Below are 25919 nucleotides of genomic sequence, written 5' to 3' on the forward strand. Positions count from 1 at the left end.
GATCCAAATATTGAAGCTGAAGATAACAAAAGAACTGCAGAGAAGTACGAACAACATTCTCTCCCCTATAGAAACAAAAACTAGATAAAAATTATTGATTGTCACGTTGCACATGCGACGATTTACAGTTGTAGGATAGGATTTTTTTCTGAGCTTTCAATAATATTTATTACTTTGAATAATGTTTATTGTGTATGTTTAGTCCATTTGTTTATTGAGTCGATTTAATTCAGTTAGAGTCAAGTAAAAGTTTATCTAATATTTATTTATTATTAGAGTTCAAGTCTTGATGGATTCTGGGTGGAACTCTATAAATAGGGATGTAACTGCTTCTTTTTAGTAATCTATGAAAAATACTATTCTGTCTTTAGACAACCCTAGGAGGTCGATCCCCTCGAAGTAATCAAGGAGGGTCGATCCCCTCGAAGTGATCAAGGAGGGCCGGTCGATCCCCTCGAAGCGATCAAGGAGGTCGATCCCCTCGAAGCGATTAAGGAGGTCGATCCCCTCGAAGTGATCATTATCATCCCATTTCTCCCCTTTCTTCGACGATAAGACTTTAGGGTCTTATCATTTGGTATCAGAGCCTACGATAAGACTTGAGGTCTTATCATTTGGTATCAGAGCAACGATCCTTGGCGAAACCCGCTGCAACCTTGCTTCCCTTCTTCCGCACCACCACTACAAGGCAACTCTTTCTTCACCGTTGTCGCTGTTTCCCCGGCCAGCGACCTTCGACCACCGCTCAACCTTCTTGCTGCCTCATCTCGCACCAAAAAAAAAAAAAAAAAAAAAAACGAAGGAAAAAGAAAAGAAGAAACACGAGAGGAAGAAGAAGCCGCAGCCACCCCTGCGTCCCCTGCTTCCGGCCAGCCCACCCGCCGCTGTTGCTCTCCGGCCAGCGCCCACCATCGCCCCGCTTCCCGGCCGTCGACCACCACCGCCGCTGTTCCCCGGCCAGGAGACGACGCTGCCAGCGTCCATCCCAGCCCTACTGCCGTCGCCCGCCTCCCTTTGCGTCGCACCGCAGCCGCTCGACTCTTCTCCTCGGCGATCGTTGGTGACGCTGCTCCCAGTCGCGCCACCACCGCTGCCTCTCTACGGCAACCCTAGCCGTGTCCCCCCCTTGGGTCGCAGCCGCAGCCCCTCGTTGCAACGGTTGCAGAAACAGAGTTCCTCTGTTGCCGCAGCCCCTCGTTGATCGCAGCCACGCCTCCACCAGCCGCGCCGCCTCCAGCACTCCTCTTCCCTCCAGCGCCGTTGCCGACCAGCCGACCCATCACCGCTGCGGGCCACCGTGCGACGACCGTCGCACGCCTTCCAGCAGCCGATCCTCCTTGCTCTGCATCCGTAGTGCCAGAAACAGGGCAACTCACTGGTTGCCCTTGTTCCCAACCGTGACACCGCCGACTCCTCCTTCTCCACCGCTACCGCTGCTTCTCGACCGCACGATCACCGCCACGCTGCCGTTTCCAGCATCGCCAGCGGCTCCGGCTGTGGTGCGATAGAAACAGAGCACCCCGTTTCCCATCTCCAGCATCGCAACTTCTCGGCCAGTGACGATGCTCGCTGCCTTTTTCTCCACCGCCAACGCTGCGCTCCGGCCAGTGACCACCGGTGCTTCCAGCCACCGCAGCCTTCTCCTCAACCGCTCGTGATCCTTCCGGCCAACTCCTTCGGTGGTGCGACAAAAACAGAACCACCACGCAGCAACAAAAACAGTGGCACCCTCTACTGCCGTAGCTGTCGATTGTAACCACCGTCGTCGCTCCCGGCCAACGACCAACCCCTCGTTCTGCAGCAGTCGCCCTCCAACAGCGAACGCAGCAACAACAGCAAGTACGTTGCCTTGCCTCAACCCCAGCAGCGCACGCAACATCGATTCCTCTTCTCAACCTCGGTCGCATCAACGCTGCCTCCCCCTTGCTTAGCATATTCTGCCACAACCACAGGTTGCCATCACCGCAGCCTCAACCCCGTTGCTCGGCGATCGCCCCTTGGGTCGCAACAGCTACAGTCACATCAACGCAATCGCCTTCCAACCCCGGTGCTCTCACCACACGCAACGATAGAAACAGGGTAGCTACTCTTCCTCCAACGCAGCGACTGCAGCACTGTCATTGGCGTCCACCTCCTCGGCAACTTCGCATCGACAGTATTGATGCCCTTGACCGACACCAAAAACAGGAGTTGAGATTACAGATTTGCAGTCATACGCAATGGCCACCGATAACTCAGTGAAAGCACAAATGGAAGCATTGGAAATTAGAATTGAGAACCGGTTATAAGAAGTACTTAATGATTTTAAAAAGGACTTACTGGGGAGCCTTATGACACAAATTACTCACACATGAAGATGAAATTTTCGAGATGGAAAGATGGAGATCCGACCAATTGGATCTCTAAGGCAGAAAATGTTTTCCGTTTTCACAGAACCTCAGAAGAATCCAAGGTAGAAGTGGCCTCAATCCAACTCGAGGGAGATGCACTCCAGTGGTACGATTGGTATGAAACTTTTCACGGAGTTCCTTCGTGGGAGCAGTTCAAAAGAGGGCTTCTTGTTCGCTTTGGCCCATCCGAATATAAGAATATTGATTGCCAGCTCGCCAAAATTCATCAAACTTTTACAGTGTTAGAATATCAGAGTAGGTTTGAAAGATTATCAAATCAAGCTAGAGATTGGTCGAACCGACAACTTCTGGATACATTTATTGAATGACTTATTCCAGAGATCCGGTGTGAAGTTAAGGCTCGTCAACCCCGTACTATGATAGTTGCGATCTCATTTACAAATCTACATGAGAAAAAAATTAGCAAGGAAAGATCAGCAAGGGGTTTGTATTATGATGAAAAATGGAGTATGGAGCACCGATGTAAACAAGGGCAATTTTTGATGATTGAACCAATTGGAGAGGAACCGAAAGCTAAGAATGTGGACTCCGATCATGAAGGTATAAATTCTAATGAAGATGTTGGACCTACCATATATACAAGACATGCATTAACCGACTACTCTAACCCGCAAACTATGGAAGTTGGCGAAACTCTGGAACATCAGCCTGTTATAGTTTTGATTGATACCGATAGCACTAATAATTTTATGGACAGTGAGATTGTTGACCGATTGGCCCACCACATTGAAGACTATGACAGATTCGAAGTAAAGATCGTTGATGGACGGATTTTCACTTGTGATAGCAAAGGTTTAAAGATAAAATTGATTATACAGGGCCAGAAGTTTCATGCAACGATTGCTACATTGAAAGACCGACTTGTTACTTACACTATTAAAAAGTGGAGATCATACTTACTTGATCAACGAGTTATGATGCGTTACAGATAACCTATGACTGAAGTGCTAAAAGACAAGCTCCCCGAGATTGATGCTGCTCAACCTTGAGGACAAGGCTGATTTGAAGAGGGAGGAACTGTTAGGACCATTTTTCTGAGCTTTTGAATAATGTTTATTGAGTCTGTTTAATCCATTTATTTATTAAGTCGATTTGGTTCAGTTAGAGTCAAGTAGAGATTTATCTAATATTTATTTATTATTAGAGTTCAAGTCCTGATGGACTCTGGGTGAAACTCTATAAATAGAGATGTAACTGCTTCTTTTCAGTAATCTATGAAAAATACTATTATGTCTTTGGACAACCCTAGGAGACCGATCCCCTCGAAGTGATCATTATCATCTCATTTCTCCCCTTTCTTCGACGATAAGACTTTAGGATCTTATCATTTGGTATCAGAGCCTACGTTAAGACTTTAGGGTCTTATCACACTTCCCCTCGTAATAACATTAACATCATAAGTATTACCAATGAAATGGATCTGTGTAATCCAGCATGACAAAAAAATGTTTCTTAAAAATCGAGAATCTCCAAATCCAATATAAGTTCATTGCCAGGTGGGTTTCTGAACAGATCCCGGTTGCCTAATTCTCAAACTGAATGAGGGACCAGAACAACCTTTACCTTCCGAGGTGACGCAAAATTGTCGAAATGCATCTCCAAATCTGTTAGCATCTACTCATCCTTGTGTTTTGCGGATGCAGATCGTCTCCTGGCACCTGAAGAACTTGTGCAGCGCCCTACAAACTTGAGAACCTCGTCGATGAGGATCACCGGAAGTGCAACCGCGAACACCAGGAGCCATTCGTTGAAACTGAGAGGCACTATTCCAAACACTTGGGCCAGGAACGGGACATATAGTATCAAGAAGTGCAATCCAAATGAGACTGACATGGCCAAGAGAAGCCACGGGTTAACCCAGGGAGGCATGCTCAGGAGGCTCCCATCTTCCGATAATGCATTAAGGGAATTGAACATTTCAATGGCCACCAAGACGGAGAGCGAGAGGGTCATTGCCTTCACCTTACCAGTCTGGAAATAGTCGCAGGGATTAGTGTCAAAGGTGAAGCGACGTGAACCAGCAGTGAATGGAGTGACCTTGAAGCCATCCCATGAGGAGCATTCTCCCCAGTTAGAAAGCTGAGCATAGGTTACAAGAGTATGGCCATCACCACTCAAGTCAATGCCCATAAAGGAACCATGAGTGTACCATATGATGAAGATACCTACAGTGGCAATCCCCACATATAGCCCGATCACCTATACAAGGAATTATAAGAGTCAGCTGCCATGAATGAAGCAGGCACCGTATTTATGAGCATATAAATTTTCGGTAGAAGGTGCAACTAGTAATGCATGCAACAACACCTCAGCTCCTATTCATGTCTCTAATTTCCATTAAATGACTCCTAGTCAGTCAATTGGAAGATAAAAGTTATGAAAGTACAATCTATAGGCAAAACTGAAGTCTATGGTGGATTGGCTGCAAAAACATTATTATCCGAAAGCTTTATCCCCTCTCCCAAAGTTCAAGATTTTCTAAATCTCCACCCCCTTACTTTAGTGGCCATCTTCACATATAGGTTGGACAACACTAATATTGATAAGAAATATGGGTGTATAAATAACCATAGTTTATGGTATGTAACAGAAGCAGGAGATTAAAATCAAGCCATCGTCAAGCAAGGTAGAAACTGAATCAAAGTCAAGTCAAAGCAGGAGGCAGAGGTTCATCCTCAGAGGAAATCAGAATTAGGATCTGGCTTAGGCATCAAATAACAGCAAAATCCATGATGTATTGATAGAGTCCATTCATGTTCATTGCAAACTCATTAATAATATAAATCACAATAAAAAAGAATGACTCACCATATAACGAAATAAAATCCATGCAGTAATTAGTGAATCATCACTTCTTCGAGGTGGTTTCTTCATAATATCTTTATCAGGTGGGTTGAATCCAAGAGCAGTTGCAGGAGGGCCATCAGTAACAAGATTGACCCACAAAAGTTGAACTGGTATCAGCCCCTCAGGAATGCCTAAAGCTGCTGTTAGAAAAATGGAAGCAACTTCACCAATATTTGAGGAGATCATGTATCTGCAATTAGTAAAGAGACGTGTACATAAGATCATCAAAGAAATTTTGCAAGGTACATAAAACATCAAGACCTATGATCAAAAAGATATAATTATACATCTGATAAATAGCCTCAGATAGATGGCTTGAATGAGTGAACAGAAGGAAAGAGTTAAGACCTTATAAACGCTTTCATATTGTTGTAAATTGATCTTCCTTCACCAACAGCTGCCACTATCGTGCTGAAATTGTCATCTGCTAACACCATATCTGAGGCTTCCTTAGCAACCTGGAAGAAGAAATACTCAAGGATACTAAAAGACAGCTGATGCAGGGAACTAATATGGCAGACGGGCCCTTGCCTTATAACTCATTAAACAACACTCACCATCACCAAAATCATAAGACCGTACAAGTATTCAGATGGCTAACAGCATAGAGAAAAAGGAAGAAGTATAACCATCCAGCAGTAGTCATCAAGCATCTCAGATCAGGATCATGTATTTCAGTCAGCAGAAACACAAACAATTATTTTTAAGCGGATAAAGCAAATAGAAGTCTATGGGACTTCAATTATTTTCTTATGGCTTAATGAACTTCAATTGCTCTAAACTAATTAAAATTTAGTTTTTTAATAGCTTCATGCAATTGTTCAATTTTAAATTCATGTTATCATAAAATTGCATCAAACATTATTTTCAGTAACCAGAAGGAAAAATAATTAGTTTTTCTTTCCATTGATTTCCCTTTTCATTATTTTCTTTATTTTTTTAACAATGTTGTAAGCAAAGTAGTAAAAAAAATCCAGATTTGCTGAAATGTCAAGATTATTAAAACATTTCAATCTGGCCACCGGCTATGGCTGAAACTTCAAATTGTGTTCCTTACAAACTTAGGTCATGCCTAAAGGAGAAGGAATGCTACTAAAAGAAATAGTCCAAACCCTACACATCATGGAACCAAATACTGGTTGAAGTGGTACATACTGCCCAGTAATTACCTTTCTTAAGAAGAACTGGTACTGGACTATATAGATCAAAACCGATCAGTATTGAATTGTTTTTTAATTATTTTTCTGTTGATATCAAGCAGTACAGATCAGTAGATCATCTGGTATAGCAATGATTAGTTACCTAAAATGTTATTGCACTGAGATTTAAATACTTTGGCCAGAACAATTGGGAATGTGCAAATGAAGCCTGCACTACAAGCTTTTGCTAGAAAGTCAAGGCCATCAATTAAGGTGCTATGCCAAACCGAGGTTTGAAATCCCTACACAGGTCACTCGGCTATAACAGACAAGAAGCTTAAGTGTGACATATGACCTTCCACTAACTAAAAAACATAAGTTATTTCTTTAGAAACATATATTTGAAATCTTTAATGACATTTATAGAACAGTTCACCCCAAAAGATTCATATTGATTTCTGTAAACAAAGTATCCCAGTTCCCTTCTCGATAAGAACTGAAAATTGTTCCACCATAAAAGAAATTACAAATTATGCCTGAGCAAAGAAATAAGCTAAAGGCTGTGAAATATTTAGGAAGAGCCACTGAGAATAAATAAGAGTGATTCTATTTCACTTTTCCTAGATTTAGTTCAAAAGTAATTAGGCACAGAAGACAAAAGCCTGCGAGTAAGCATTTCAAGACCTTCTTAAGGCATCTTATTTCACTTTTGTAAAATACTTGCTACCTTCTAGCAATTAAGTAGATTATTTCTCATTAGTCACCTTGGGAGGCCTTTCTCCATGAATTGGAATAACCCTAATTAGGAAGGTCAATGCTAACAAATCATAGAAACAGATATTAAGGAAAGATATAGCTTAACGAACACTATGTTGCTAATCATTGTTGATATGATGATTTCACCATATCTCATGGGAAAATTCTTACTCGTATACCACAATACACAATTACAAAGAACAAAACGAATAAAAGAACAAATAAGAAGCAGGATAGAACAGACCTCTGTCCCAGCAATGCCCATCGCTATACCAATATCTGCCATTTTCAGAGCAGGAGCATCATTTACTCCATCCCCTGTCATTGCAACAACCTCGCCATCTTCCTTCAACAATCTCACAATTTCTTGTTTATGCCCTGGTTCTGCTCTAGAGAACAGAAGAGCACCGTTTTGCCTCAGAATTGCCTTCTTATCATTGGATGACATAAACTCTTTGCCTGTGAGGCTCTTCAAATGTATATCTTCATCAGGTGAAAATACGCCTATATCGCGACAAATTGCTTCTGCTGTTTCCTTGTTATCTCCTGTTATGACCATTACACGGATGCCAGCTGCTCTACAATCTTCAATTGCTCTGTAAACCTCTTTTCGTGGAGGATCCTAGAATGATTCCAAAAATCAGAATACAGACAAAGGCTGGAGAGCACATAAAGGAAAAGACTCAGTGACTGACTCATTCAAACAAGATATCTCACCCTCAGCCCTACTAATCCAACAAATATGAGACCAGTCTCAATGGATGCGTAATTTGATGGATCAAGAAGAAGTTTATGAGCTGGATGGTCTCCTCCATCATATGCTGAAAATTCGGCTAGATCATCCTTATAGGCAAATCCCAAACAGCGCAATGCATTTGTTGACATTTCACGCAGAGCATTCATAATCAGATTTTTTGAATTGTCATCTAACAACACTACAGAACCATCAAGCAGCTGAATGTAGGTACTTCTTTCCAACAAATTCTCCACCGCACCCTGCCACAATGTAACTTTGATTATTTATTATAGTAAAGATTTTCCAGCCAGATGATACTGCAGAGAAGTTCAAATGATAAAGTATCGTATGAGCTTCCAAATACTTAATAGCTGCAAAGCATGCAGAATAATTAATATGTCTAGGAGAAACAAAGTAGGAACGAATTATACATCCACAACAGACTAAGAAATAGAAAGAGATAACAGTGTAAAAGAGAAAGAAAAATCCCTTTTAACATACACCAAAAATAGAACCTCATCAGCAGATAAAACCAACATCAAGTGTTTTCACAGTCCGTATATCATGGATATTCTCCTAGGACAATGGATGCATAAGCTATATGGGCCATTGTGACTTCATACTATACTAGCACAATATAGATATGCCAGATGCCAGGAGCTTAAAAGCAGTACATTATCTATATATTTGGTACCAAATTTTCTCAATGAATAAGATGCACCAACATGCTCAACATGGATGCCAAGAAACACAAATGGTTATTTGTCCATCAGTTACATTCAGAGAATGATTCCAAATAATCTTTATCTAGATGGATAGAAAACGAGAAATACCTTCACAAGTAAAGAATTGGTTCCTGATTTTGATTTCACAATAACTCCCATTGATTTTCGAGTGCGATTGAACTCGAGAGTTGCAACCCTCTGGGCAATTCCATTCCACCATTTACAGCACCCTCCAATTATAAAAAGATGTCAATTAATAAATAGACTGCCATGCATGCATGCAAAAAAATCTGAACTACATCATTGAATTATAAACTGCACTTAAGGCTTCAAACATACTTAATATTTCAGCCGAGTCCAATGAAGAAGGATCATATCCTCCAGGAAGTCCCATTTTCTCAACCAAAACCTGATCGATATATATTCACCATTCATCAACAAAGATAGGTCAAGTAAATATCAAATCAAAAAAACCAAATTACATGCATACCTCTCAAGTCACATCTGAATACATACGACTCAAATAGAGATACACACAGCTTATCTACTAACTAATAGTTTCGTAGCAAGAGCAAAATAGAACAGATAATTATTTTATAGTATGTTGTCTAGTATAACTGCTGAAAATTACTCATGCTATGATACTCTAAACTTACCTCTGTCATTAATTACTTAATTAAAAAGGTGCATAGTGTATTTCACCTAGGCAAGGACTCAACTTCTCATTTTTAAATTAAAAATCCTAAGCACTTCAAAACAAGCCTTGTGATGTCAATGAACGAAAGAACGTATTAGGGCAGTCATCAGGAACAAAAAAAACCCAAGAACCAAATAGGCTAGGCTAAGTTTGAAAGAAGCGACTTTCCAATACCGGTAAGTCTAGAATCCCTGTAGATAGAGATCCGCTTCCTTAGTAACTAAGCTAAGGCCGAATCAGGGCTGGAAAAGAAAGAAAGAAGATCCTTCTTTGTATTTCGCCTAGAGCAGAATTCCACTTCCTAATCTAACCTTCTATCGGCCGGGTGAAACCAAGGGGAATGCCACTCTCTTTTGCTAGTGCTAGACGGAATCACACTAAGACTGCAGTGGTGGGGGGGCTCAGGATAACATAACCCCAAAGAGAGGAGAGGAGAATAGATTCACTTAAACAGATATATCTAAACTTATGAAACAGATATAGATGAACTTAAACAGATACCTTCTTACTGTGACTTAAAAAAGCTTAAATGTCTATAGTTGACTTTTGACTTTCAACATACCGTAAAAAGGGTAGATATCCCTTCAAGTTGGCACTCCCCCCTCTTCCTTCAATTCTATTAAGTCACAAGCGAATAAACAATACAGTTAACGAAAGTGCTTTCTCATATTATATGATAAAGAAAGTCGATTGCCAGTCGTAATTCTGATCATAATCTTTTTGATTCATTGGAAGCACTAAGGTAAGCTCCTAAGGCTAAGCCCATATCATATAATTGCACTCTTAAGTAAAGCCCTTTTATTTAGAAGAAGTTTCTAGCGAGCTGTGGGCCATATCTTTGCTGTTGTGCCAGCTGAGGGAATAGGTGACCCGCCTTACCTTGTGAGTTCGGATTGGTGCAGTCCCTTTTCCAGAATTGGATTTCCGCTCCTCCCAAAAGTGTAAGTATGTAAGTATTTTGACACGTATCAATAGTGCGAGTTCCTTTACCGTCGGTTTGAGTTGGCAGTTCCACTTTCATTCTTTCTCGCTGAGAGTGTACTTCATCGAGTTGGAGGCTTTACTACGTGAAGTAAGCGCTTCCTTCGATTGTTAGATCTTTACATGCAGTCTCTTGCCAGGCAGGGGAATGGGAATCCTTCTTTTGCCATCCCAACTGGGCTTTCTTTGTTTTGAGTTTGGAGGTGATTGGCAAGCGAATAGCAGTAGGATAGTTTGGAAGGGAATTGTTTGATGTTAGCTCGCTAGGAACGGAAACGGAAACGGAACCTAGAGAAGAAGAGGCAGAGTTCCGTTCTGGTCTTTATCTCCTTTCTCCTTGCACCCAAGTCTTCCTTTCGAACCTTAAGATCCACTTGTTGGGGAACGAATAGAAGTCAGTGGGGGCCTATCGCCCTATATTCTAGCTAGATCCCCCTATTTACAGTCGAAAGGAATCCATGAAACTTGGCTACAAAAACTTTACATTATTTTTAAGAAGAACTAGATAATTGATATTGAGTTAAAAATTACTAATAGGAATGAACTTTGGCAGGAAGCGACCATATGTATTCTTACCTTCAAAGCTGCCTCTGTCGGCATACCACTGGTAACAAAATGATGTCCTGACTGAGTGATACTTGCATCGTTACAGACAGCTGCAATCTTAGCAATCATTTGAAGATTCACATCCATGCTAGTGGCTGGCCAATCATAGATCTTCCCATCATGAGGATCGTATGTGGTACCATCCACTTTGTAGCTTCTAAGTGTATCTGTCCAGCGCCCCATTGCAACAAGCCTTACAGCAGACATCTGGTTTGTGGTCAATGTCCCAGTCTTATCAGAGCATATCACAGTTGTGCAACCCAAAGTCTCAACACTTGGAAGCTTCCTGACCAGGGCATTCTTTTGTGCCATCTTCCGTGTACCCAGTGCCAAGCAAGTAGTGATCACCGCAGGCAGCCCTTCTGGGATTGCTGCAACAGCCAAGGCCACAGCAATCTCAAAGTAATAAGTGCACTTTTCAAAAGAGAACTTGAAATTGCTTGGCCAGCCATTGACATACTCCCAGGTAAAGAAGTACTTCACATTGATAAGCCAAACCAAAGCACAAATTACTCCAATTATAGCCGTAAGGACCTCTCCAAATTCATTCAGCTTCTTTTTCAATGGTGTATCATCCTCGTTCTGTGAAGCTTCATGGATCTGCGAATGAATCTTACCAATTTCAGTGTTCATGCCCGTCTGTGTGACCAAGCAGACACAGCTGCCATTCACAACAGTGGTACCGGCAAAAACCATGCATTCCTTCCCTTGGATATCTATGTCTTCATGCTCAACATGGTGGTTGGTTTTATTCACAGCAGCATTCTCTCCGGTAAGAGATGCTTGCTCTACTCTCACAGTGGAGCTAATCAGGTATAAAACCCTCATATCTGCCGGGACCTTATCTCCAACCTTGAGCTCCACAATGTCACCCGGCAAAAGATCCTTAGCAGGCAGATTCGGAATCAAATTCCCATCCCTTCTAACGGCAGCATGCTCAGACTGGATTTCTTTCAGGGCCTCAAGTGCCTTCTCGGCATTGTTCTCTTGCCAAACGCCAACGATCGCATTCACTATCAGAATAAGGAAGATCACCAACGGCTCAACAAAGGCAGTGATCCCCATCTCGCCACCTTCATCCCCATCGTACCAAGCGAGCACAAAGGAGACGACGGCAGCCACAAGGAGGATCCGGACCAGCGTGTCGTTGAACTGCTCGAGAACCAACTGCCAGATCGACGGCCCAGAGTGCTTCTCGAGTTCGTTCAACCCATAAATCTCCCGTCGCTTCAGCACCTCATCGGATCGGAGCCCGTACTCTGCCGAAACCTTGAACTCAGCCTCGCACTCCTGGACGGTCCTTGCCCAGGCCGGAAAACTCGTGGTCGGGGGATCCAATCCACCCTTCTTCCGCTCATCCTGCCCTCCTTTCCCCATCCCCACCACGTTCCGACCAGAAATCCCTAAACTAGAAACCAATCTTTTCTACAGATCCCTCGAACCCACGCTTCCGGTAATCAACCGACCGATCTAAAATCCCAAATCCAGAAACCCTAGCAACAATCTCCCCGCCAGAAGGAAGAAAGAAATCCCTAATCTTTCACCGACATGAGGCCCAGTTACCGATCAAGCAATCCCAGTCATGAAGAACAAATCGAAAATGGGAGGGAAATCAAAACGGGCTTGCGATCCGAAGCAGACGTCTTGGGTCGGAGTTCTTCGCTCCCGTAGCGCTGTCTCACTACGACGGGAACAGCGATCCCTCAAAGCAAGCGATCGGCCCTCGGGAAAAGCAACGGCTTGGCGAGGCGAGATAGGCCCTTGGGACCCACACCGTTCTTATAACGCCATTACAGCATTAATTCCCGACTGACGTGCGACCACTTACCGAACCCTTTGTTTCCCTCACCCGCTCGCGATTGGGTCAATGGCGCGGGCGGCGTGGGACCCACTCGTGTATTTTGTGGGTGAGAAAGTTCAAAGGCTGGAACTTTCGGGAAACTTCCGAGGGCCACCGTGGCCCGACGCGATCAGAAAATGTTAGGTGACGTGTCGTCTCGTGATCGGATCCACGTGGCATGTAGTTTATAACCGAAGTAGGTGATGTGTGTCGTATGCACATAAAGGCTTTCATTTTTAATTGTTTGAAAGTCGGCAGACTTATAATACAAATAGAGTGAGTGTCAGAGGATGATGAGATCCAATTGATGGTTTAGAGGAAGACGATTCCTTGTTAGATTTGTCATTTATGACTTATGTATGAGGAGGGCATCACTCCCACTTATGATGTCTTATTTGGGTGTTTTTTGTTTTTATTGAGGGGAACATTTGGTTAATATATACACTTTATGTGAGAGAATCAATTATATTTATGAGAGAAGTGAAAGCATAAAGATTGTATTTGATTTATATATTTTTTATTCAAATATATTTGATCCAAACCTAAACCTAATATCTCATGTCATAAATCTAGTTAGTTTTATCTTATTTATGTGACATTGTAGTACTCAATAATAAAATCTAAAAACAATTCAAATTAGATCTTCTTTTTGTCACGAAGTATGGTGTAGCACCATCCTATTATTGAGGAGCTTCATCCAATCTTACACTATGTAAGATTTTAGGATACTAAGATGATTGACGTTTTATGTTGTTTATCGCAGTTGCATTGTAAGAAGCGATCTAAAAAGAAATATTTTTAATTAGTTAGAGCGACAAACAATTATATTCATGAATGAAAGATAACACTATATTCTAACTGAAATATTCAAAAATATTTATGTATTAGTGGAATTGTTGTTTAAGGAATCCGTGAAACAGATTATTAGAATCTAACTCATGAATTAAATTTCTCTGTATAAAGAGGCATTACACTGTATAAATTGATCGTATATGAATCTTTCTTAATGTTGATGTACATGTATCTATCTCCACATGCATGCTTGTGTACATAATTGTTAACTAGATTAAAATTAATCCGTATGTTAATGTACATGTAATTGTTAATTAGTATAATGCATGCTTGAATGCATAATTGTGGATAATATGTTTCTATTAGATTTATGAATGAAAATTGATGTGAAGATTCAAGTGATTGTTAAGTAGCATTCGTGGAACAGTAAGAGTGGATACACCTCTAGAAAATAGTCTCACATCGCTGAGACCAAATAATAATCTCATCCGAATAGACTCGTTAGCTCGAATGTTTCATGAAACTGTGTCCTGATATTAAGTCTTAAGTTTAGTAGATAAATAGAAAGATTTATTCGGTGATATGAATGATTAGGATTTTTATCATGACTTTGATTTTAATGTGACTTTATTTTAATGCTCGTGCTAATGTATACATGCATTCATGTATTCATAATTATCAATCGATTGATTTCCAATAATAAGTTTAAATATCTTTATATGTATGTATATATGTATGTATGATTCTATACTAATTGATTTCCAACCATATAAGAATACTTTGAATCGACTAAGGGTAAATTATGGAAAGATATATTTTTTTTCCATGAAGAAAGATGAAAGAAAAATATAATTTTAATAAAACCATAAAGAAGATATGATTCTTTTTTAATCCATAAGTAAGATATGATACATTCATTCATTTGGTCAAAGCCAAATTATACAAGTCATGGGAAATATATAACATGATTCTTGCCATATATATTATGATGAGGACTAAATGGTTACTATGATTTTGTCATTGCATGTATGAAAAAATGAGTGTAACACACTAATGGAAATACATCACATTATTCGCTCCTATATGTAAGAATTAATGTCCAATTATAAAAAGATACAATAGAAAATATAATATGATATTATGAGTGATGATGGATTGATGAAGTTTAGAGGTGTAGCATTTGTAGATAATATCCTATCAGAGAAGACAATCACACATTTTTAGGGCATATCTATGTAAGTCATTTTTTATTATATTTTTTTATTATCTAGAAAATAGAGGATTGTATGCATTGATATATATCGGTTAGTATATTATTGTGTGGTTGATAAGTCTTAAGTTTGAATATATATATATATATATATATATATATATATATATATATATATATATATATATATATATATATAGTACTCTTTTTTATACAATATTTATGAAAACATTTATATATTATTATTTTTTGAAATCTATGTGTACAGTTATTTCATTTTAATTCACCTAATTCCTTCAACTTTTTTGTCATACAAAAAGATTTCTTATTTTTGACTCATGTTGAATGACATTCTATGTTAAATCTCTCTCTCTCTCTCTCTCTCTCTCTTTCTCTCTCTCTCACTTCATTACCAAATCCACATCAATTAAGCTTGTGTCATAGAAATAACACAATTATTGAGTATAAGTAAAAAAATTTAAGTCGGTAACACTCGTCATACTTGAGAAGAGGATGATTATTTCAAGAAAATATAAATAAAAAAACTGATTAATATGAAAAATAAATCAAATAATAAATCTTTACATATACTTTTTGTCTATGCGATGTAACATAATTTTACGTAAATCCGAAGCCTAATTCGATTTAGGCTTAAGAGTCCAACATATTCGTAGATTTCATGGAAAGAAATTAAAATGATATTTTATCATGAGACCTATATTCCCTTAACGGGCTTCAACTTTGACTCGACATCCAACGTCAGCCTCCCATAAAATTGTGGGGGCCCACGCGAGGCCATGGCCTCCCTATGTTATGTTTAATACCTCAATTAGTACACATACCACCAATCATGTTTGTGGACATAAAACACATAAGAGAGATGATATTAAGTGGGCATGGACTCTATCAACTTACTTTAATAGAAAGATTTGTGCATTTTGTATAAGCATGCATAAAAAATAATAATTACTGCATTTATCGATCGTATAATAATGACCTATGTTATTGTCATAGTGTATTATTGCACAAGTGATATGTATGTCTCGGTTTGATTTAAGTTCACATGTGAATGTGATATAATAATTCTTTTAAAAATATATAATAATAAATAATAATAATATGTTGATCATAGATATTTTTATCGATTAATATAGATCCTATTACGATTGCAAACACAAAATTTTACACTTTGCCAATTAACTCCCCTTATTTCAATTAAAAGCATCAACAAAAGTTGATTAGAAGGTGAAGTTAAACTAACTAACAATACTTTAAAAAAAATCTTGATTGAAATCATAAGATTTCTAGATTTTTAATATAATATTTCTCGCAACGTATAAAGTTAATCGAATTGCTTACTTAAAAGAAAACTCCCAAGTATCATTTGGAAAGATAGTTGGTATATTTGAAAAATCAAAATCCTATAATTTTTTGATAAGGCGGGATAGAAAATTCTATTATATATATATATATATATAATTCAGTCAAAGTTTCTACTAAAGTCATGAATGAAAGTTGATCAGTTTCTGTCACGAATTTGTGGGATAAAGATTAAAAGAGAACTATTTGAGGAACTTCAATTCATGTGTAAGAGTCGAAACTAGCAAATTCAATATGAAATATAAGAGGATAATTTATGATGGGATCCAAAGTGTTGTTCGCTTTCTGGCCCCAATTTTGACTCATCTGCCAACGTGATCATGATCTCGCGACTAATTTCGCACCATACATAACCTATGTTTAATCGATATATATATATATATATATATATATATATATATATATATATATATATATATATATATATATATATATATATATATATATATGATCATTTAGGGACTATATATATGGATAGATATTGTAGATCTGTTAGTCTTTACTCCATTACTTATTATGATTTTTAAGGATCGATGCTTGCTACTTATAGACTATGGTATGTTATTAGATCCGACAGAGATATTTCATTGATTATGACATAAAGGTATATAAGCTTGATCTTGATTTATTATTATTTAATTTTAATTTTGATTTTAAATTTTTTTAAGATAATGATAGTTTTATGCTTACAATATATACTTGAATTTTTTTTCGAATATACATGAGAGACATTTGTGTGATAATATGAAGTTGTACGAATCTGAGTTTACACAAAAAATGTCTTGTATACTTTCTATTGTAATATTTATGAAAGAAAATTATAATTGTATTTTAAACCTATTCATTCTATTGGAATATATATTTTTTGCCATTTGTACTCTATGAAGTGTTTCTTTCAAAATAATAGAGAGATTTACCATGTTACCTCAACTTGTTAGGTTTCCTTGCATTGGAATAATTATATTCCTTTATTATTATTATTATTATTATTATTATTATTATTATTATTATTTTCATACAAATACATCGAATGATGTTCTAATTAATTTTTGACGAATCTTACTCTGATTGCATTTCGTGGCTTTGTAATGGGTCGTGTAACATTTTACTCTCTACAATGTAATAATTCCAGACTTATTTTAGGATTTTTTATTTATTAATTAGACTTATTTATTACCACTATTTTTTACTTTTATTTATAATAACACAGACAGTAAATCCGATTTCGGAAGCACACCATCTGGTTAGGATGGTCCGCGTGCCGATAAGTTAATGTTCTAATTGTACCGAATCATATCAGATATATAACAGTCCACTCAGTATGCAGAATTGTACCAAAAAAGATAATTCTATTTCAAAACTTCACATTAACAAAAGGCAATTGGCGAAAACACTTCAATTATGAATATAGACAAAAACTGAGAATGCAGTGTAACGACTACTTGCCAAGATCTCAGGGGTTACAAATGTGATCCCAAGATTTATTTGTTTGTGCCACTGTATGGCATCAGGGCGGTTTTTGCTGTGTATTACTGATCTTTTTTCTCAAGTGTAATTTTCCATAGGTGAATGCTTCTAGTCTTCATCTTTCTTGGGCTTTCGATAAGTCTCTTCGATGTCCTTCGTCTTCAACATCCATGTACTCACAAGCTTCTTTATGTTTGGAACCTCGTAGTTCTGAGCAATGTAAACACCACAGCCGACTCCTAGCAAAAACGAGAAACTGCTCCTAATTATTCCCATTTTTCTTTAATCTGCAATCAAGTAAAATGAAACTTTAGTTCATTCAGGTGTTTCTTACCAAAGTCGTCAGGACTTTTACCACAACATAAAAAATATAACGAACAAATATTATGATATGAGGTTATGAATACACCTATGTACAAACACATAACCAGAATGAAAGTGAAGTTTCTGCATTTCCCTGATGAAACCCATTTTACTCTCTCCATAGGCGATCATGCCTGATCATGCCTGAATTGAGTTCACACACATTAATCAAGAAAGATATCCACGTTCCAACCTTTGTCGTAATGCATATAGTCCAAGCATCAATGGAACGAAATATGACTCGAGTGGTTAGATTAATGGACGGAGGATTTTTGTCTTCATTTGCCCTATAAATCTGAGCTTTTATTTCCAAGCGCCAAACTCCAACCTTCCCTTCTCAAAATGGACTCTTCCAGATTCTACGAGGCTTACTCCCAATTTAAAAAGTCAAGACCAGATAGACAAATTCGGATGCTTTTTTTTAAGCATTATCCAGGAACTCTCCCACAACACAGTAGGGTAATCTGTCCAATTAACATGGTTGACTTGAGGGTGAGGATGAGCATCTCAAACTTTGATTGGTAATATATCCATATTCCTAGGGCAAGCATTGTTGAATATGTTTGCTTCACTCAAAAGTAAAATGATGATATTCATCACCTTAAGATGGTCATATTTGACGGGCTCAACGATTAAAGTAACAAAGCTTCAGAATATGAAGTAGAAATCCAGAAGGAAAGTCCATAAATAGAGAATAGCAAAGATTCACATAGAATGGCATACATCAATGAACGAAAATGATCCATAAGAAAAGTAAATTGTCATCAGTACAGGAAACTAAAGTCTTTGTTTACCTGCAAAACCAATCTCTGCAGTATAAGCTTGGTTTCTTGCACTTTTCTTGATCAAACAATTGAACCATTTAATAATTCAAAAAGGAAATCTACCAAGATATCTGAAAAAACAAGATGAAGGAAGAATCAAGGTTCAATTAGTTCACCATGGGTTCAAGGGTTCAATCAGTTTTGTCATCGAAACTGTATGCAAAATGGAAATAAAGAGAACGAGAGAAAACCTTAGAGCTACTGGGACAGAAAACATGCATCCTCTTGGTAAACAAAACTTCACCAAAAGATGATCTTGACTACATTAAATGATTAAAGGTTCATAATTATATCATCGGGCCAAGCGATTCAGAACTTATAACCCAAAGTTTTAGCTCAATCGATTGATGTTTGCCGTAATTTATACATTTTCACTTTTTTTTTTTTTCAAAGTACCTTAAACCTCACAAACATTTATGTCGAAACCCCTTGAAATTTACACCAAACATGAACTCTAAAAAGCCCTCTTTGAGGGAGATCCCAAAATGCCCTAACCAAGTGCCATGCCGTGATATGAAATCGAAATCGAAATCGAAATCGAAATGCAACATGATGGCAAACAAGGCATCAAATTGATATAAGTCAGCATCAAATTAACAATAAAATCAACATGAAAATTTCATTTTTCTTCATATAGAAACGAAAACACGACTAAAACAACTAATGCCCATCAGAATCTTCAAAGAAGTGGAAAATACCCAAATTTTGTTGCCGGGGAGAGAGGGGGAAAGAGAGGAGAGAGAAGTGCAGTACTGACGGAAGAGTTGTCGGGATTAGCGTTCGGCACCGCGACCGGAGTGGCGGTGGCTGCTTTCGATCGTTGTCGCAATCTCCCGTCAACGGTCGTTGGTATCTCAGTATATGCCACCGCGACGGTAACATATTATCGGATTGAAACGAGCTAAATCCGAATCCGCATCCGATAATATTAAGATTATCGCGCGTAGGTTCAGGATTCAGGATTCGTATCCGATCCAATTAGTTTATCGGATCTTGAACCAAAAGGATCCGCATCCAGATATTTTGGTCGGGTTTACGGGCTGTCAGACTCCATCAAATCTCCAGAAGCAATTAAATAAAACAAAACATATTCCGCTCTCATTTATAACTTTCCAAAAAAAATAGAAAAGAACAATTTATTTTTTAGAGCATTGAACGCTTGTATAAGAGTATTTAAATCAAATAAAATTTAGTTACTGCGAGTAAAGGCTTTCATCACAACAATAAACTTCTTTATTGCAATAAACGATTCAAAAGATCTATTCAAAACCATCAAAAAAAAGCAAAAGGGTCTTTTGGTACCATTGTATCGAGTGGTATCATCAAAACTAATGCACTGTAAGGAAAACTAGTCATCCAAATACTTATCGTATCAAAGATTACTAAATCATCATAAGTTCAAGAATTACTTCAAACACATGCAATAAATATTCATGGCAAATGAGGATGGTGGAATTCAGGGAGTAATCCGGTGTGTCTTTTTGCAGGAATCAAACGTTCGACGATGGTTCCCAGTTGTTCACTCACGTCTTCCGGATCTTTGATGATGTCCTCTGTTGCATGGAGAATTATAGTACAGGTGTGTCACAGATGAAGTAGATAAAGATGATAAGAAGACTTCACGTACGGAAACAAGTTATTCAGATGAAGTGAAAAGGTAAGATTATATATCTGCAAAAGCAGCAGTTCCGCCGATGGCTGCCACTTTTCTTGTGTTCACGTCATACCTGCCCAGCCACCTTATCTGTGGAACGAAGCACGGAATGATACACAAAATTAACATCGGAGAAGGAACACACGCTGCATATCCAAAGAACAAGTAATCCATAAAACGTAAATGAGTTTGCAATTTCTTCAAATCATTTTGGGAAGGCAATTTAATTAAGAGGGGTATTTTGTTCGCAAGATGCCCAAAAAAGAAGGCCTTCATGCATGTAAGACAGGAGAAAAGGAATGGCAGACAAATTCCATACAACAGAGCAGTTATCTTAAAATGGCACAACATATTTCTAGTTACAAACTGCAGGATCAGTAAGATCACAACACATGATGTTACACAAAACAATAGTCAAAATGTATACTCACCAGAGGTTCAAGACTAGGGCTAGTCAGATTTACAGCAAGATTCCTCATTAGTATCAGAATCTGCATGTGAATAGAAAAAATTAGTCCAATGAAGCAATGATAGAAACATTAAATTTAGTATCCAAGCTGACATAAGTTCATTCTTTAGATCCAAGGTATGTGTTTAGTGTTTATATCCATTAATCATCCATACAACTCTACATGATGATCGAGGACTTTTGTTTTCCTCGAGTAAGGCAAGTTAGAAGATATCCATGAAAAAGAATTGACTATACAGATTCTTAACATTTCACAATTCTTTCCTCCAACTAGAATTGAAGGAAGTTCCATGGTCGATAAACATAGTAAATACTGGGCTATATGAAGTTCAAAATATTTTGCTGACTTACAATTTTAGCAGTAACTGGATCGACATCTTGTAACTTTTCAAAGAAATGTTCCGCTCTCCATGTAATGTTCGGATCAAACATACTTCCAATGAAGGTATACACTTGAGCAAAGTCTGGTACAGTAAGTAATAAGCACAATGCAGATATAACTTGAAAATAGTAAACAGTGCTGAGACTTAATGGAATAGAAATTAAAATTAAATGCTGAATAAGGCTTGACAGCGGTCCAACGACTGAATGCATCACCAGCACATAAATGTACAATCACTAGTACAAATTCACATATAAATGTAAACAAATGCAATTTGCTTCACTCAAACCCCATTTTGGGTGAATGATATCATACACTATTTGTACATGCATATCAAAAGAAAAAAACAATTGTACACAACTTCGATCAGATAGTTGAAAGTGATTGTAATTATGACAACAATCTTCAATAACATAATATGGATGGAGTTGGGTGTAAAAGTTGTATACATTTTCCTAGATGTTTTTTTTCTACATAGGTGCTGTCCAAAGAGAAAAATAATTAACCTTTAAAAGATAAAAATTACTACTGAGTACCAAAGATTGCAAATTTTCAGTTCGCTCATAATAATGGGATCTTTGCTGCCCTTGGGAACTTTCCATCCCACTTAGACATACTTAATATCCTCCTAGAAATAAAAAAAAATGACTAATTGTATTAAGAATATGGATATGTCCACAAACAATTTGTACGTGGCCATTTCAAACAGAGGATAAAACCATGCCAAGCGGTCACTGATGAAAGGTTCTATAGAGAAGTACATGTATATAATCTTTTCACTATTGTTGGAGTATAACCAGACCTCCCCTTTCATGCAAAACTATAATAAATGCAAGGCACTAAAAGCCTCTGCTTTTCCAGTTCTTTTGATCATTTCTTTTACAAATATGGTGATCCTTAGGTTATTGAATATGCTAGTGGTGTGTAAATTCAACTATTCATATAAATATACAAAAAACAAACTTAATTTACATAAAGTTACTGCTTCCCAAGTATTTTATGCGTTGCATACTTGAAATTCGTTGAAGTTGGAATCAGATATTAAACGATAAAAAGTGAAGGGTACAGTCTGTGGCAAGTGCGAAAATTACCTGGATGTGGGTTTCTTTGTTTTGTTGCCCGATGAGTTAACAAAGATCCACTTAAATTGCCACTCCAATCAATGTTTTGACTATATATGCTTGTTTTGCCAAATATTCCACTGTCACCTACAATAACCAAATTGACGAAACGAATTATTATAGCAAAAAATGAAAAGGATGTTTCTACAATTATGGACAGTACAGACCTTCAATATCAGGACGGATGGTATAGCAAGCAGGTAGAGATGTTGCTTCACTGGATGTGTAATTTATATCATTTGAGGTATTATCCCAGACAGAGCATGCAGGAAGAATTCGAGAAGATGCATAAAGGCAATCCACAGATACTATCTCTATCAAAAGCAGTCTATTAAATGTCAAAATTCATAGGAAGGTATATCCAACACAAAAAAAAGGAAATATATTGCTTTCTAATCAGAATAAAAACCATTGTTGGGGGTGATTTGCTGGGTTGGATGAGCCATTTTGCGTTTAGGATGAGGAGGTGGCACATGAGCAGCTAACCCAATCTTCTGTACCTTTAGAAAGTACTTCTGAGCATGACTGCGAATCTGACAACAAATACAGGCCCAGGAACAATCAAAACAAGTAAATTAGTTTATTCAAATTGATGCAATCAAAAAATATATATGTAATTTATATATGTGTGTGTATCTATGTATATATACATATATATATATATACATATATATACATACATACATATATATATATACATACATACATATATATATATACATACATACATATATATATATATACATACATATATATATACATACATACATATATATATATACATACATACATATATATATATACATACATACATATATATACATACATACATATATATACATACATACATATATATACATACATACATATATATATATATAACCTTGTTATTTTCATTTCACTCTACTCTTTATTGTTTACCCATTTAATATTTGCTTATGTATATTCTTTTTTATCTAATCAACAAGATCGTGGAAAAAACCAAAACAAACAATTAAAATATTTCATATTTTCCTCTAAAGAAAGTTAGCTAATGACTCGAGAAATTAAGAACGGACCAAGAAAACATAATCAATCAAGGAACAAGATATCAAGAACATTCTAAGAAACTAATAATAGGGTCGTCGAGAAGCGATTAGAGACAAAGAAAGGCAAGAAAAAACATATACATAAAAGTACAAACTGAAGAGAAGATATTGCTATATTGTGTGACAAACTGTGATCATGACATCTATTTATATCCTTATTTAATAAGAATTAGCATTGAGGAGATCTTAATCATCTGACAATAAGATCATATCTATTTATGTCAGTAAATGTACCATTTTATGACAAAAAATGTCATATGTAATTGCTATTAGGAAATGGATAAGAATATTATGTTCTTTAAGATCTCCTAAGCAAAGCTGACGAATAAAAAGAAAGAAACAAAAATGAGCATGTCAGCCTCCTCTATGACAAGCTTACAGCAGAATAACAAATGTTGGTCAAATCTTTTAAATTTATTTTTTCACCAAAGATTAAGTGCTGAAGATGCGATTTGAATTTTATGATAAACTATTAAAATCTTTCGTGGCTAAATTATATATATATATATATATATACACTTGATTTACATTTACAAGCTTTAATACATGATACACCACTACCAGCCATATTAAATCTTATTAGAGAAGTTAGAGGGAAAGAAATAAAACCTAGAGTAACAGATGCCAGAGTTGCAAAACTGAAGATGTACCTGAATAGTTGTCTTGGTACCCACAAATTCTTCAATTTTCTTCCAATCACGACCAAACCTGATTAGCAGCACAATATAAATTTTAGAAGCCATAGTTCTAACCATCAAGGAATGCTCAAAATTCAAACTATGACTTTTCATATCCATAAATCATTATCTATATCAAATTCATAATCTACTCTTTCAAGTTATGAGTGATTATTTTATTTTGCAACTTGACAAAGAAATTACTAACAGGACATACACTACCTCTCTCTCTCTCTCTCTCTCTCTCTCTCTATATATATATATATATATATATATATTATTTTTGTGTAAGATGAGAGATTTTAAGAGGACAATGAACGTTAAGAAAGAGTCAGTTGACAAATATTAGATTTAGCCATCAATTTAATAAGCTGAAGTCGGAATTGATATTTATTATGTTACCTAACAAAATCATTGGTATGAATAATTTAATTCATTGGTTTAGTCACCTAACTCAAACTAACTCTTACTATTTCTTTTCATCTAGAATTCGCATCATATGATCCAATCAAAGGATCATAAAAATTTTATTGCTCAGAGGAGAAGAATAATCGACGAACATGAAACCATGTAAAAAGAGAACGAGAGTAGGAGGATGACGAGTGGACATTACAGCAGGAGAGCATCGAGAAACCTCTCGTGCTCCTCGGCCGTCCACCTGTCCCTCGACTTGGTGATGGTGTAGGGCTTCCGCAGTTTCTTGGTGGTCCGGTCTACGCCCGCCGCGGGGCGGGACGACGACGGGGTCGAGCGGTTCGCGCTCTCCGTCGGGTACGTAAAACATCGGTAGAACCGGAAGCCGAGTAGGAGAGGGAAGCAGAGGTAGGAAAGAAGCCGGAGGCTAAGAATCCGGTGGACCGCCATCGACGCCGTTATCAACCCATCCTCCCCTCAACGGTTCTGCCCCCAACCTCAATACCTCGATTCGGCGCACAGCCTGGGGCATATAACGAGGGGGAGAAGGTGAGGGACGGCGGCTGACAGCGACGGCAATGGGCGGGCGGTCAGAGAAGCCCACGAGCAAGTGCCCGCGAAAGGGAGCGCAAGAGGTCGGGCAAGGGCCGCGGAAGTGGCAGCGGGTGGCGTAGCAGCAACGCACGGGGAATGGGGTTAATTGGGGGAATGGTGGGCCGTCTTTTGTGCGTTTGGGGGGCGGTGGTGGAGAGCGGAGGTTGCGCAGCCTAACACTACTTGCCATCTTTGTGCTTGGGAGAGGCAAAGGAGTGGGTTCCTCTCAGCGTCGCGCACATGGAAGAAGGGAAGGCAGGCGGAAAGGGGGGCGGTGGAGGAACGCCCACTTGGTTTTGGCTTCTTGGAAGAGTTCGGCCGAGGGAGGGAGAGGGAAGCTACGGCATCGAATCAAATCGCCCGTCACGTGATACTCACGTGATTCATTATCAAGCCTAATCGCCCAACTTTTGGGCTGTTATTTCTGATTATATTATTATTTCTTTCATTTAAATATCTTGATTAGTTATGTAATATATTGCACAAGTGATATGTTTCGAGTCTAGGCATCATATATGTCAATTTTTTTATTTTAAAAATATATTTTATTTATTTATAAGAACTTTAAGATTCGTAAATATTAAATCAGGATTTTTTATATTTGGACTTTTAAGGGGTAAGTATGTAATTTAGTATTTACAAAAGGCATTTACATGCAAAAAAAAGAGAAAAAAATCCTTACTAACTATATTAAATTAAAAGGTCGTTTAGACCGTCAAAATCATTGTTGGATGACTGGAAAAGAT

At 37.8% G+C, this 25919-nt stretch overlaps 2 protein-coding genes across 18 annotated transcripts; both read right to left on the minus strand.

Moving 5' to 3' along the window:
• Window positions 1-3773: 3773 nt before the first annotated feature.
• LOC135607818 (calcium-transporting ATPase 1, endoplasmic reticulum-type-like) lies at window positions 3774-12654 on the minus strand. The gene is made up of 8 exons (XM_065099920.1): window positions 10869-12654; window positions 8954-9023; window positions 8723-8844; window positions 7871-8149; window positions 7398-7775; window positions 5607-5716; window positions 5220-5448; window positions 3774-4610 (listed from the first exon to the last, which is right to left on the minus strand). The coding sequence occupies exons 1-8, from the start codon at window positions 12273-12275 to the stop codon at window positions 4026-4028; spliced, it is 3180 nt and encodes a 1059-aa protein (XP_064955992.1). The 5' UTR covers window positions 12276-12654; the 3' UTR covers window positions 3774-4025.
• A 4795-nt stretch (window positions 12655-17449) lies between these two features.
• Window positions 17450-25457, minus strand: LOC103978590 (uncharacterized). 17 transcript variants are annotated; one of them, XM_065099925.1, is made up of 11 exons: window positions 24779-25457; window positions 24139-24196; window positions 22810-22933; window positions 22568-22714; window positions 22371-22487; window positions 21249-21361; window positions 20860-20919; window positions 20402-20518; window positions 19532-20327; window positions 18745-18845; window positions 17450-17874 (listed from the first exon to the last, which is right to left on the minus strand). In XM_065099925.1, exons 1-8 carry the CDS (start codon window positions 25027-25029, stop codon window positions 20438-20440), a joined length of 951 nt encoding a protein of 316 aa, XP_064955997.1. In that variant the 5' UTR covers window positions 25030-25457; the 3' UTR covers window positions 17450-17874; window positions 18745-18845; window positions 19532-20327; window positions 20402-20437. The 17 variants fall into 17 exon arrangements, with proteins under 17 accessions (XP_064955997.1, XP_064955995.1, XP_064955999.1 ...); XM_065099923.1 differs by having other exon boundaries at window positions 19532-20518; XM_065099927.1 differs by having other exon boundaries at window positions 19528-20518.
• Window positions 25458-25919: the final 462 nt, after the last annotated feature.

Source organism: Musa acuminata, chromosome BXJ2-3 (assembly GCF_036884655.1).
Source record: "Musa acuminata AAA Group cultivar baxijiao chromosome BXJ2-3, Cavendish_Baxijiao_AAA, whole genome shotgun sequence".
NCBI classification, from domain to species: Eukaryota; Viridiplantae; Streptophyta; class Magnoliopsida; order Zingiberales; family Musaceae; genus Musa; species Musa acuminata.

Excerpts from the sequence above, each read along its gene's own strand:
- LOC103978590 (XM_065099925.1), bottom strand. The coding sequence starts at position 25,029 with ATGGCGGTCCACCGGATTCTTAGCCTCCGGCTTCTTTCCTACCTCTGC. Across the intron at positions 22,715-22,809 it reads GCAAATCACCCCCAACAATG|AGATAGTATCTGTGGATTGC; the intron begins GTTTTTATTCTG and ends TGCTTTTGATAG. Across the intron at positions 20,920-21,248 it reads ATCCAGTTACTGCTAAAATT|ATTCTGATACTAATGAGGAA; the intron begins GTAAGTCAGCAA and ends ATTCACATGCAG.
- LOC135607818 (XM_065099920.1), bottom strand. The coding sequence starts at position 12,275 with ATGGGGAAAGGAGGGCAGGATGAGCGGAAGAAGGGTGGATTGGATCCC. Across the intron at positions 8,150-8,722 it reads CCAATTCTTTACTTGTGAAG|GGTGCGGTGGAGAATTTGTT; the intron begins GTATTTCTCGTT and ends ACATTGTGGCAG. Across the intron at positions 5,717-7,397 it reads TGGGCATTGCTGGGACAGAG|GTTGCTAAGGAAGCCTCAGA; the intron begins GTCTGTTCTATC and ends TTCTTCTTCCAG.